Source organism: Chanos chanos, chromosome 10, assembly GCF_902362185.1.
Source record: "Chanos chanos chromosome 10, fChaCha1.1, whole genome shotgun sequence".
NCBI lineage: Eukaryota > Metazoa > Chordata > Actinopteri > Gonorynchiformes > Chanidae > Chanos > Chanos chanos.
Window position 1 is genome coordinate 18,449,453 of NC_044504.1, and position 14,073 is coordinate 18,463,525.

Sequence of the window (14,073 nt, forward strand, 5' to 3'; positions counted from 1 at the left end):
TGAAGGGCAAAATTGCCAGGAAAGGTAGATCAGGGAGAACAGGGCAGATACTGCATCCTTAGAGATCTGTCCTTCTGTGTATAAAGATTATTTTAATATATAATATAATGAACAGGGTATTACAGGAAAACAAGCATCACAGATTACTGGAGATGTGAAAGATTAGGCATCCCCAGGCAGGCTGTTTAACCTGGAAAGATTCCCACTGTGATTCCACATTGTGGGAAAATATGAAAAAGGGGACAGAGTTTCAGCTGTCATTACCCCATGTTCTAAGAAATCCTGGACGAATGACTGCACCAAAGGGAGGAGGTAATGAGGGTGAAGAGGCTTTGTTTTGTTTTGGGGTTTTTTGGCTGCTTGTTCTTTTCTAATGTTTGAAGTTATTGTGGTTTCTGTGATTGCTTGGAGGGGTGGTAAGAGACCTGAGTCAAACTTCAGTGACAAGATATGGTCTCAGATATTTATTAATTCCAAAATGTGCGTTGAATACATGTTCATACATGACTCTATTTTTAAAAGTAATGTCCTCGATATATTTTTATATAGTCACGCACAGTGCTTTTATTCAGATATATTGGATGTATTTTTTATGTTATATGTATTGTTTTTGAAGTGTTTACAGTTTGGTGGTTCTAAAGTCCCACATATATATGTGTAAGTGTGGTGTCTGGATGTATTTTTTGTTGTGTTTTAGTGGATACTTATTTAAAAAATCTGACAAAAGGCTAACAATTTGCTTCTCTCCCAATTTATTTACTTAACTCGAGTGTAGATATGTCTGTGGCACACACTCTTAGAAATCTCCTTTAAAATATGTGTAGAGAGGATGTGTTTTATGGTTTGCTTTAGTTGTAACGGCTTTTCGTATTGGAGGCCAGGACTGTGGTTATGGCTGATAGTAGCTAGTTTTTCTCTCTTTCTTCTGTGAGTGGGGAGATCTGGAAACAAGCCAAACTTTTGAAGTCCGGTGGACACAGGGACGCGGTCTGCATCAGTCCAACTTCAGAAACACGTCAGAACAATTTTTGACACATTCATTAACTGCCAAGCAATGATGGCTGTTATGTCCTAGGTAACAACCACATGTGAGTATCTGGGACTTATGTGACAACTCATTGCTTTGGCATTTCCTGAAAGGAGGATGTTAAAAGTGAATGAGTGAATTACTGTATGCTTACTCATACACAATGTGGTAGTTCATTAATCTTTAGCTATTCAGTACAAGGACTGGAATAAGCACACTTGAAACTGCATCAGGGAGGTTTGGGTTTGAAATAAGCTATGTGTTTCTCCCGCCCACCTGCCTACCCCTAGTTTACTGGGAGCTACAAAAATACCCAGATGTGTTTATGTCTTCTTGTGGGGCAACATCCCTGCTTCTTATGAATGCATACTTCCAACTGGTCTAGTACATAGATACACAGAAATATTGAAACAAAATCAACCTGCAATAGGCGAACCAGAAGTGAATGCGTGAGAGATAGAGAGTATAATACCACACTCGGCATTGCAACAGTTCTTCCTGTTTTTATTAAGCTGGGTTTCTTGAGAACTAATATATTTATTTGATCTGCAAACTTATTAAGTCACTGTAACATATGAAGTATTCTCAGGTAGAGTGGAAGTCTGCCTGTTAAAGAAACGAGAAAGATTGTTTGTTTTACTTGAAATCAAACTTCTTGTGAACGACCTTTCCTAATGTTGTTTTTGGTTGAATATGAAGAAGGGAGAGATCTCCAGACTATTAAAGGTCAAGCATAATATCAACTAATCTTAATAAAACAATAAGATGGCCACATTATGTAACATCCTCTTGTTATTGAAAAAATGTTGATAGCTAGCATTTGGAGAGAGAGAGAGAGAGAGAGAGAGGGAGAGAGAATGATTGAGTGTGTTTTATAAATATTTCTGTATGTAAGTGTGTTGTCCATTGCTTTGAAGTGCTTCACAGATTTGCTGAGATTTATGTGTCTAAGATTTGTGGCGAGATTTGTGGAGTTGTTATAAAGTTTTAATGATATTTTTGAGATCAGCTACATAACCTCTATGACTGAAGTATTTCTGGAATTACCCATTGCGGAATCCTCTTCAGAGGACTGTGCCACTCTGGCACAGAGATAAAAGCAGATGATGTTTCTTTCTTTAATTTAACTCAAATGCATGGTTACCACCGAAAGTAAAAATAAGCAAAAATACGTCATTATGTACATTATTTTTTGGAAACATGAAGATGAACTGAGGAAAGAAAAACAAACAGTAGATATAAATTATTTTTAGCCTAAAACAAAAGCAAATGCATTTTTTGTCACAGCGCAATAACTTCAGTGAGAAGACTACTGCTTTACTTACTGATACATTGTGAACAAGGAAGGACAGAAGGTTAATAATGGTTCCCTGTTTACTAAATCTGCTTCCTTGTCTTCGAGCAAGTTGAGTTCATCACCCATTAGCCTATGAGTAAGCACAATTAACCCACACTGACTAGCTTTGACATTTCTCACTGTTGGTCTCTCAGTATTATGAAGATTGACAAATCTCAACCCTATACACGTATAGATATCAGGCCAGGACAGACCTTTGAGTCAATGAGTCCTTTTCTTTTAACCTACCACAACATGTCTCTGATTGGCTAAGGAATGTCTACATCTATTTTCCCCATAGAAATAAAACTCTTTATTATGTAGTGTATTGAAAACCAGTGGGACTTCTAGTATTGATTGTTCAGGCAATTTGGTGACAATTTGTAGGCAGTGAACAAACTGTCTTTTTGAAGACACAGTGACAGAGATAGTGCCATGGTGATTGAGGAAGAGATGGTTCTAAAGATACATTCGAGCTGTTTTAAGCGCTGCTGAGTTGAAATATGTCAGAATCCACAGATTTAGAACAAGCACGATCACATCTAAACTAAGCTAATATTGATTCTGGCACGGTGTCAAAGGTGCAGTGGAACGTGTGTGTGAGCAGGTTCCAGTGATGTCATTTGGAGTGTGTGTGTTCCAGAGTAATTGCCCTTAGACGCTCGATAAGGTCAGAGTGGGTGGGGTGAAAGGTCAGTCCATCCACCTCCATCGCTAGGTTTCCTGTCTTTCCACTGCGAACACCATACTTCACTAGTATAGAGAGCAAATCCCCCTCCTGTTGACACACACACACACACACACATATACACACATCAGACCTTGAGGGAAAAATGAAAACGGCCATTTGTGGACTGAACAGGAAATATTTATAAAATACTGAGGTAAAAATGGAGAGAATAAAGAGGTCACATGCTACTGATTCAAGTGGGCCTTCCACCCACAACCATGCTGTAATTGTAGCTTTTTCTAGTCTAGGTTATGAAGTGGTCAGCATCTGACCAGCAACATAAAAATGGCCAGAGTTTAGATGATAGCCTCTAGTTTGTGGGTACCATATCACTTCACGGTGTGGAGGAGGCACACAACTTGACTCCTCATCTCAGAATCACAAACAAACACAATTATTCACAACAGATTACTGGGCTGTCGTCGACAAATCTCTGTCTGAAGTGCTTTATTGTGCACATATCACCAGCAGTTCATCATGCCATCTAAAAGTAAATGACATGGTTCCATTTCCAAATGCGGTATGCTTTTTTTTTTTTTTTTTGCTTTCTCTGACCTTTCTTAAGAAACGAAAGCCACAACAACTGTTTAATCATCTAACCCAGATTCATTTTCAACTTCAGATGTAGCAAAGTTGCTCAAGTATATCTTGTCTGCTGTTTAATCATCTAACCCAGATTTAATATTCAACCTCAGACGTAAAGAGGTCGCTTCAGCATACTGTGTCTACTGTGTTATAAAGCACATATTTTGTGCTTCTTACCTTGGCTACAGACGGGAGGCTGGAGGCCCAGTGACTGTGCTGGTCAACTGGTGATGAACCTATGCCTTTCAGCACATAACGATGGTGAATGGGGCACTTGTTTAACACGTATAGAGCACAGGCCACTGCATATCCTCCCCAGTTTGACACCCCTACAGGAAAGACAAAATGTTTGTTTTAGATAAAAAGATAAATTGGCAACCACAAACACATAGAAATATTAAGTTCCCAGCCATCTGTACATTTGCGATAACCATAGTAAGAGGACACTGAAAATCAGATGAATTTCTATTCAGTCTCACTTCTCTAAGTGGGAGGACGTTAAAGCCATGACCAATTCACTTTAACTGAGCTATACTTCTGAGAGAATGAGTCCCTATATGTCCATTCCTATCTTCAATAAAGAGTATGAGCTTGCATCAGGTTAAAATGGCAGAGAACTGAAAAGTGAATCAGACGTCATACCGGCAGTTTTACTTCTCTTTTAGCTCTTCTCTTTCAGCAAAGCGTTGAATTACCCAATACCCCGAAATCACAATGCATGTCTTCTTTGCTGTGCAGACAACATGTGCTAATACATGCGGGAGAGAACCCCGGGGCATCCAAAGGTCACAGCATTTGGACCTTCTGCTTCTACACACTCTCAGAGGCCAGATGAACAATGTAGTTTTATAAACTCTCTCTTGCATTCTATTATTTTTCACTGCTGACAGTGAGAACAATGGTGGTACTCTGATATTGCATCATCATAAAAAAGTCCCTTGGTTAGGGTGATGTTGCCACATCTGTCGGTGTAGTTAACGATGGATCTGACACAGTGTTTCACATACCTGCTGTGACGGCGAAGTCAGCTGCCACATCGCAGGCGATCAAACTCCCATTGGGCATGTGTGATATCACAGCCTCCTTTACTTTACCCATACCCAATTCATTTCCTCCATCTCCAATCCCTGTGTTCTCACACACACACACACACACACACACACACACACACACACACACCATATGTTATGCTACAAAACTATAATTACCATTAGGGGAACATCTTGTGTTTCATTTCATTTCTCAGATGAGATGAATCCTGATTAGTTAGAGATTAAAGTTGGCTTCGTAAGCATTCTCATTCATTAGGCCACCTCTCATAGCACATGAATCCCTATGGATTAGTAGTGTGGGCAAGAAACACATGACTAGAGATCTCAGCAGTGACGATAAACATTACTCTTCTTTCCATGACTGCAAATCTTCGCATCAGCTTCATAATCATATTGTGTTTTTCACCAGTGTCAATACATTGTGAATGTATGTGTTTATGTTTGTGTGTGTGTGTGTGTGTGTGTATGAGAGAGTGTTCGAGCACATAGAGGTTTCAATGCGGTTGCTGACAACTGTCCCATACCTGTGGTAGTGATGCCTGTGATCTTACTGGCTGTGATGAACAGATCATCAATAGGATCCACTAGGTGTTTAATGTTCACCCCCCTCATGTTGTAATAATTTCCATCTGCTGCCCTGCCACTGCGCTCTATTGCCACCAAGTGGTCATACCTGGTTACCACATAGTATGGGGAGTTCAACACCCACAGAATGAAACAGGGGGGAAATATAACGGTCAATCAAAAACTTTCCTCCATTCTTATGAGAATGTTGTTATCTCGGATAAGAACTTACTTTGTGACATTTTGGACATGAAATCATCATAGTATTTACATACATAGTGCTGTATTAATACCACAAGAAATATAATTCTACTACTACTGTAGTGTTTTTCATCTTAATGTCACTGTAAAACCATGCTGTAAAATCTTGAAAAGTAAAAATCTATAGGCTTATATATACAAAAACAATGTATGGTGGTTTTGATTTTGAATGTGATTTAAAAGAAAAATATGAAAAGCCCAAAAATTACACCTATCCAAAATCTAAACCTTATCATCACCTTATGACTTTTTGATCTATGGATGATGACCTCTATTAAACAATGCTACTCAAAGACTCTGAAACTCATGTTTGTTATTATACATCATCTGAGACAACAGACCATAGGTCAGTCTGGCTGACCAGCTTGAAGATTCCCTTATTATCTGTCATACTAATTAAGCCTGTATATACACTATATTAGGGTGAAATGATGAGAGGGTAGAGGATTTGGTTTGTGAGGGTGTTGTCATGGCAGCGGCATGTGTGACTGTCCAGTGTAATAATACCTGGGCTTCTCAGGATCTCCATTATAACATAGGAAATTCAGTGCTGAGTCAGGGCTATCAGCCTGAAAGCTCAGTAGAGGCACTGCAGTCTTAATCACACCTGTGAGGATAAGTGAGAGATCAGTCACTCATTACACCTTAATCAGATGAGACAGATTGTTTAGCCAAGGAAAGCCCCTGAAAGACTGTTCAAGCTTGCCAAGTTACTGAACTGCGATGGAAATCCTCAGGTCTTCTGAAAAAACTAATCTTGTCATAATCTAGGGTGAAACTGAATTTAAGAATGCATTTTTTCCAAAATGTTTAAAAGCACTACGAATACACAGTAAATCATTTTTAGCTGTTATGAGTCATAGCACCTTTCTCTACAGCGTCCTGAATGATGCGTCGATTCATCTCCAGAGCACGCTCATCCGTCACTATGGCAACCTGTTTTTGGAGGGCTTGGAGCATGGCTGCCATTGCAATGGCGCCAGGAGGCCCATCAGTCTCCTCAGGTGGGTCGTGTTTAAAGTGGGTTGGGAAACCAGTGGTGATGAGCACAGAAGAAGCATGGGAAATGGACAGACAAGCAAGTAACAGCTCATCCTGTACAAACAGGGCCTGGATTCCCCTTTGCCCTACACACACACACACAAACACACACACACTTTCACTATGTAAGTCATAGACAAACTGCTGGAATAATGTAAACTATCTTTACTCCAACCAATAATTTGCAGATGTCAGGCTGCAGCGATGTTCTGTTCCTTACTCTGAAATTAAGTCAGAGTAGTTGTAATGCATTGGTTAAAAGTTCTGATATGAAGGTTAAAAACAGCTCAAAGCAACATTTTATTTCAGCAACACAGAATTATAGCCACGTTACTATATTATAAGACAAGAGCGAAGCGTTAAAAACATGAATATTTTGTTAGAGAATTCAGATAACATTTAAAAGACACTTAGGATACAGTTTTATGGCCACACAATTATGCAAGCACATAAATCAAACAGTGTTAGCACATATACACCAAGCAACAAAGAGCCTTTATCTGAAGTAAACTAGAGATGGATTTTTTAACACACCTGGGTCCTCTCCGATAATCTGCTCCATGCTGCGGATTCTCTCCACCACAGCCTTAGAGGCTACGCTGTAGTGCAAGGGATTTTGTGAGATGCAGAAGGTCAGAGGGCATTCTGCAGGTTCTAATGAGGAGGGGAAATCCGTGGCTTCTTCTCTATCAGTAACGAACATACAGCCGGGGGAGTGTGTAAAAGCCAAATCAGGCTCTGGAACAAAGTAAAGGTGAAATATGAATCTGTTGCAATGAAGTCTATGAAATTTCTGTTCACAGTGTTCAGTCAGACCCAATACTTACTGCAGCTCTGAACAGCTTCTAAGCCAGTAACCCCACATGCCCAAAACACAGGAACATCACCTGGGCTGGTTTCCACAGGGTCACCGTAGTCTGGACTTGACAAATCCTTAATGCCAAGAAGACCTGAAAGGACATGACGTTGGAGGAGTTACTGCAGTGCATGTCTGCTACAAACCCGTGGCTGTGACACGTGTGTGGTAAGAGAAACCGATGATAAACAGGAACAGGATGAATGGTGAAAAGAAATAAAGAGGTTGGCGCGGGCCAGCTGATGAAGAGAGTCAGAAGTGTGACAAACGGCCAGCTCCAGCTGTCCTGCTCTAACCACATGTCCAAGTGGTTCCTCTTATTTTGTATTCAATTTTTGTTCTCGTGGATCCCAAAAATTAGAAATACACCAAGAAAAAAATAACTAATACAGTCTGTAATGTTGATTTCAGAGGACTTCAACAGCAGCCTTATTCAATCACACAGGATTACTCTCATTCACACTTTCACAGGTGAGTTCTGCGGTAACCTTGAACTTGTCTCTATCAACAACCCCCCCCTCCCCCACCACCCCCCCCGCCAGCTGAGAAAGAAAGTGATAGATCAGAGTGTCTCTCTGTCTGATGACTGTCCTGACACATGCCACAGTTATGAGTCAGGCTGTCCAACATTAAAGAAAAATCCATGAATGACTTTTTGTTACATCCATACACATACTGCATGTTAAAACTACAATAAGCGTCATCTGTCATATACTGGAATTAGCACAGGCATTTCAAATACTGGTTTGTTATTTACTGGTTTAGTATTTACTAGTTCATCATAAACTTTGGCTTTTTTGGTAACTGACTGCCCAGATTTGTTCCCTGCTTGACAAAACAGCATCTCCTTACCGAAAACATACCTGGGTGGCCGATGTGGATGGGAGCTCCGTGGGACTGTTTGATCAGGTGTGTGCACTGAGTAACAGTGTCCAGTTTGGGTTTAGGGACAGGTCGCATGGATACGACCATGGGGCACTGAAACTGACCTGCTCTGACACACGGCACTGAGGTCTGGAGTGAGGGGGGAGGGATGGAGAGAAAACGTATGGTTACCTCAGCAAACACACACACACACCTCTCTGAATCCTAAACAACACCTGCAACCTTTTTTTAGCCACAAGAATAAAATGGACTCCTTAAGAAAAGAGGGACAGCTTTTTAAATATTTATCAAAGAAGACAAAACAAAGAAGATTTAGATTGAACACGTGAGATAGCTGTGAATGCCCACTCACTCTGAACATGCTGACGTTTTTTTTTCTGCTCCACGTTGCGGATGGGTACTCCAGCTTTGGCCAGGATGCGCTCAAATCCAAAGCTGCAGCCCAGATAAAATGTCACCATTTCCTGCAGCTGGGCTGTGTAGGGGGCCAGACTGGACACTTTTTTCGTCAGCGCACCATTCTCAAACACACAGTACTGAGGGCAGTCCTCTCTGAACACATACACATACTAATATCATTAACATCACTGTCAACTGACACATTTTTCATCTGCAATAATATGACCTGAAATCCTTAAATTACCTTGAGACAATGTGCAAAACCACTGGCTGAGACTCTTAACTGATATACTGGTAGGTAACAATGATTCATCTTATACTATTGAGCAATCAAACAATGACTGTGCATTGTCTGTTTGTAAAAGGCCTAAAGAGTCACAGCTAAAACTTTGCCTTTACTTGCCCTGAATGAGTTTTACGGCACTGTTTAAAAGACAATACTGTTTTATATGAGCTGTAAGATAGAGTTCATACAGCGGTGGCTCATAGATGAGATTGTGAGACTGGCTGTACTACCTGATGTCAGCATCTGTGGCCAGTGGGGGGCAAGCCCATTCCCCTGGCTTGCTCCTGTACAGCAGAGGCATGGGAGCATGGTTGGCACGGCAGAAAACCTCAAAGTCATCTGCCAGACTCTTGTGAAGGATAACCACGTTAGCTTGCTGATAACCTGCCAAAGAGATTTTCTCTTACTCTCATTCTTAGCATGATTTCATTATGGTTCGTGTCTTTAATCTTTCTGTGTGTTGACTTTAGACAGTCAGCTTTTGAATAAAGTTTAAGATTTGCTTGGAACAGTACTTTAAATGTATAAACCATGACTTTTTTATAAGCTCCAAATGCTAGTGTAACAAACTGTGACAATACGAACTATATTGCAGTTATCATGAGTTTTGCTTAGTGCTGTAAAACAGAAGACAATCTCTGTTAAAGATTGTTAGATTAACTCAGCAGATGTCTGCGTGGCCAAGGACAGCATGTTGAAAGTGTATACAAAGAAAAAAAAACAGGAGAGAGTGCACAACCCCGTGAAAAAGTACTTCATGTCATCTTCTTTGTATCCATAGCATTTACCAATTAAAACAGTTATACCCCATGCATACTTTCATTTAGAGCAAACAGTAAATATCATTATATCAGCAGATATCATATTTCAAAAGAGCTTACGACAGAAAATAAGCATAGTAACCTCAGATACAGATTCACATATTGAAAGAGAGGTTTTTGAAAGACTTCTGATGGGCAGAGCTCTAAATGTTGACAGTATTTAGGCAGTCCTACCTGCTGCAAGGCCAGAGGTGTTTACAATCCCATGAGCCTGTGTTCGGATTACAGCACGCAGAGCACTGGGGCTCAAGCTTTTACAGAGTGGCATCTTTATGCCATTGCCTTACAGTCAGTTGGCTTTGACTATTTGAAGGTGAATTTGGTTAATGTTTCAACAGCTGTCTGATCGTGCTGGATAATGTATTACAGATTTCTAACACTTTGACAACAGGCCAAAGAAAAGACAATGAAATATGTGACTAACCATAATCCTGCATTTTAAAAATAAACCTTTTTTCATATCTTTCATATCTCATCACCTTTCATCACACTCTTATGGAGGACATGACAATACATTGGCAGCCTCCATAAATAAACAGAGCAGACCCCACAAGGGTACTTGCATGTATGAATCTGTTGTTTGTTTTACAGACCAAAGCAATATCTGCCGAGGGAGAGTTGCTTAACATGAGGGCAGAGCCATCTCATTTGTCTTCTATGCAGCTGTGCATTCATTCTGCTGTTAATCCTCTGATAATGTGTATGAAGACTTATGACTCTCATATCACATTCATAAAAATTTTCATGTGCCAAATACCAATTTTTCCGGTGTACTTTGTACTTTGATTGCTGGATCTGGATTCTGTGGGCCAGTACAGCAATGTCATGTGACAAAAAAACGAATTAGACGGGTTTGTCATACCTGATGTCATGTTTGCACCAGATGCTGTAGAGTAACTAAGTCTTGGCAGTGTCGTAGTCGTACGAAGGAGCCTCCCCAAAACTGTTCTCACTGAAATGCAACAAAACTGGACTTACAGACCCTGAGGGGAAATACAGTTAAGCATGCCACTTTCAGTGTTGTGAGTTTACACTGCTGATGACCATTGACTGGGAACAGATATTAAATTTGCAAGAAGAAAAGGATCAAATTATTTCATTACAATGCGGGAGAAAGAATGACAAATGTTAAGTTTCCTACATATCCACCTTTGAACATCGCTGGGTCAGTTGTCCTCTAGTCACGAACCAGCGTTAATATTGTGACACTATAGCACATAATGACGTTAAACGACGCATACAGGAAACACGTTTGCTTTGTGCTTGAACGTGCAAATAAGACAACTTTTACATTTTAAATATTGTACATTATGTGGTTAGACTGGTCTTTTAGGTTCGAAACTATTTTGATCATGGAGAAAAATACTTATCTAACTTGCAAAGAATTCGTGTACTGTTGTCATCTTCTACGTACAATGTACGTACGAATTTGATCCAAAATGGCCACTTCGTGCATTATCTACACCGAACGCTAGGTGGAGTCAGGAGTCACCACTGAACAGCGAAATACAATCAGTCACAAGTTAGGCAGAAAACAGTGAGAACATTTATAAACTGTAGAATTTAATTTTTGTTGTCCATACAATATTCTTATGATTCAAATATCAATGTACATACTCTTCTTAGATTATTGCTTTACAATAAAATGCATTGGTAGGATACATCCACTGATAGCAAGACATTACATTCAAGTTACACATCAATGTCTTCAAAGTTTCTTTATACCTATACCTTTAATCAGGTGTTTGGAATAAGGATCCCACAGTGCAGCAGGTCACAGATCTAAATCAGTTATTTGTGTTTGAATGTGCAGTAAAAGGAAATGGTACTTGTGTGTCTGTGTGGATGTATGCATGTGCATGTGTGTATATGTCTAGAAGAGAGAGCTATCCACATCTTTACATGGATACTCATGCATGCCATACAGTACAGAAAAAGACTAACACCTTTCTTCAGCTCAGTAAAGTGTCTCTTAAGAGGAGGTATACAATGAGAATTTTGTGCATACGAATCTTCATTTAACGTCTGATGGCTGACCACTGGCTTACAAAATGCAACCTCCTTTAGTGACTCTTCCAAAAACAGACAAATCAGTAACTGGGTAAATCACACTACATGGTTTAAAAAAATACTATTACAGTCAAAAATACTGATCTCTTAATTAAAATATAATAGTGATAACACTGGGAATAACAAGCATAGCACACATATGATTTCATCAGATGCAAAGGAGAATGGGAAGATAAATATTTCTAGAAAACAGTTTTGATTGGGGTGTGACCATCCTTTATATGAATGAACTTCTGCTCATTTCAGAGAAAAATGAACATTATCCAATAAAGAGATCTCAGATCAGCTAAGGTTGAGCAAAAAAAACAAACAAACAAAAAAAAACCCCAAAACTGTATACAGCAAACAAAATAAAAATGTTGTGGATGGAAAAACTACCAAGAGCTGATGCTACCTAATCAGGATAATCCTTTCTGTAACTTAAGCGTAATACTGAGGAGACAGTTCATGACTTTCTCACAGAGCATATAACATGACAACAGCGAGTAGGTGTGAGTTCTCAGCAGTTCAGCAACATTCATTTAGCCTCACTGACTCATGATTTCAGCTCAATACCTCCAACGTCGCTGAATCAGCACTGGATCTGAAGTCTTACCAACTACTACACAACACTGAGACATGAACAAATCACGTGACATCACCATCATTCTCTACAGCACATGGCCACAAAACATAAAAAAAAGTGCCTAACTTGTGCACAAGCACAACTGCATGTGAGGCATGTGTCCTAACGTGTATCTGCATTACATGCATGTGAAACATTGCAATAGATCATTTCAGCAGCGTATTCCCAAACACGGGCCCCTCTGTAGCACAAATAACCCTTTCCTTGGTTCTCTCTCCATGAGAATTGCATATATCATAGACACCAGATACACAGAATACTGCTAAACACCTGTCTTTCAACACAGGACGACAGTGACGGCACTTTTTAGCACTTAACACCAACATCTGACATAATCACAACTGACACTGATACAAGGACCCTGCCCCTCTGTTCCATGATTGGTCCCCCTGAGACAAGCTTTTCAGCTGATTGGAGGGGTGACGTGATGTAGCTGCCAGTTTTGAGGTTGACGGACAGGGTCAGATCTCACAAAGTTGTGCCCTGCTGTAGAAAAAAAAATTACATGGCTTCCAAGTGTCAAATCATGCAACACTGATGTACATCACAGAGAATCCAGAAATTCAGAAGAGGGCATTTACAGGGAGTTGTCAAAGTCTCAATCAGTTCACCACCCTTTTCTCCAGCTGGTAGGAAGCACTGTTTTCACATGAGAAGATCTCAGCTGTTGTATTTACATATAAACAACAAATGCATCGAAGTGTAATAGAACATTTGAACAGATGCATCAAAGTGTGGTAGAACATCTGTAGACCATTTGTGATCCCTGTAGAGAGCCCATCTGTATTTTGTAGTCTATATGTTTGACGTTAACATTTTGAGAGCAGTCACAGCAGTGTGTCTCCCATTATAATCCAGCAGGGGGCAGTGGAGAACTCCCCTGAACTTTGGCTCATTCAGAGCTGGGGGTTAAGATCGGACTGAATGTGAGATGATTTAGTAGATGAGACCTTTGGTCTTCCATACAGAGAGGAGTGCTGAGAATAACAAAGGGTGATATAGGAGAAACACCATGATAAAGAGACATCGTAGAACTTAACCTGAACCTGAGGCTAGTGCTTCTCATTTTGTTCAAGCCTGAAAACTCATTAGTCTCACAAAGAGCCAAAGCCAGCATAGCAGGAATTTGTCAGGACCAAGAGAAGCTGAAGATCCAGGGAAAACTTGAATGCACATCTCACACATACTGTCACAGAGCATGAATACTGTCTAACTGTAATGCTTTCACAGTGGATAGTTTATTGGGATCAGAAGTTCACCCGTAGAGACGATTTTGTCTTCTTTGTTCTGAAGGGCAGTTATCAAACGCTGCCGCTCAGTCTTTATTGCGCTTTATTGCACTGGAGAACTGAAGACCCGCCCCTACCCCGCTGGGAGAGACAATGTTTTCAGAGGTCTTTCATATGAAACATCTAAAGTGCAGCATGTTCATATCATGCCTCATCCAAAAGGAAGACCAAAACAAATGAAAAAATAAACTGCTGCTGAATGCATTGAATTGCTATGAGCAGCGTTTGTGTAGAATGGAATTCTGA

The 14,073-nt window shown here is 40.1% G+C and overlaps 1 protein-coding gene across 1 annotated transcript; it reads right to left on the reverse strand.

Annotated features, from left to right (window-relative positions):
• Positions 1 to 1,554: 1,554 nt before the first annotated feature.
• On the reverse strand, positions 1,555 to 11,075 carry dglucy (D-glutamate cyclase). The gene is given in 14 exon segments (XM_030785967.1): positions 1,555 to 3,141; positions 3,856 to 4,007; positions 4,686 to 4,805; positions 5,255 to 5,403; positions 6,063 to 6,162; positions 6,422 to 6,682; positions 7,131 to 7,334; positions 7,424 to 7,546; positions 8,316 to 8,466; positions 8,690 to 8,713; positions 8,715 to 8,889; positions 9,253 to 9,406; positions 10,706 to 10,795; positions 10,993 to 11,075. Coding segments are annotated over 14 exon segments (1,872 nt in total). The 5' UTR covers positions 11,003 to 11,075; the 3' UTR covers positions 1,555 to 2,982.
• Positions 11,076 to 14,073: the final 2,998 nt, after the last annotated feature.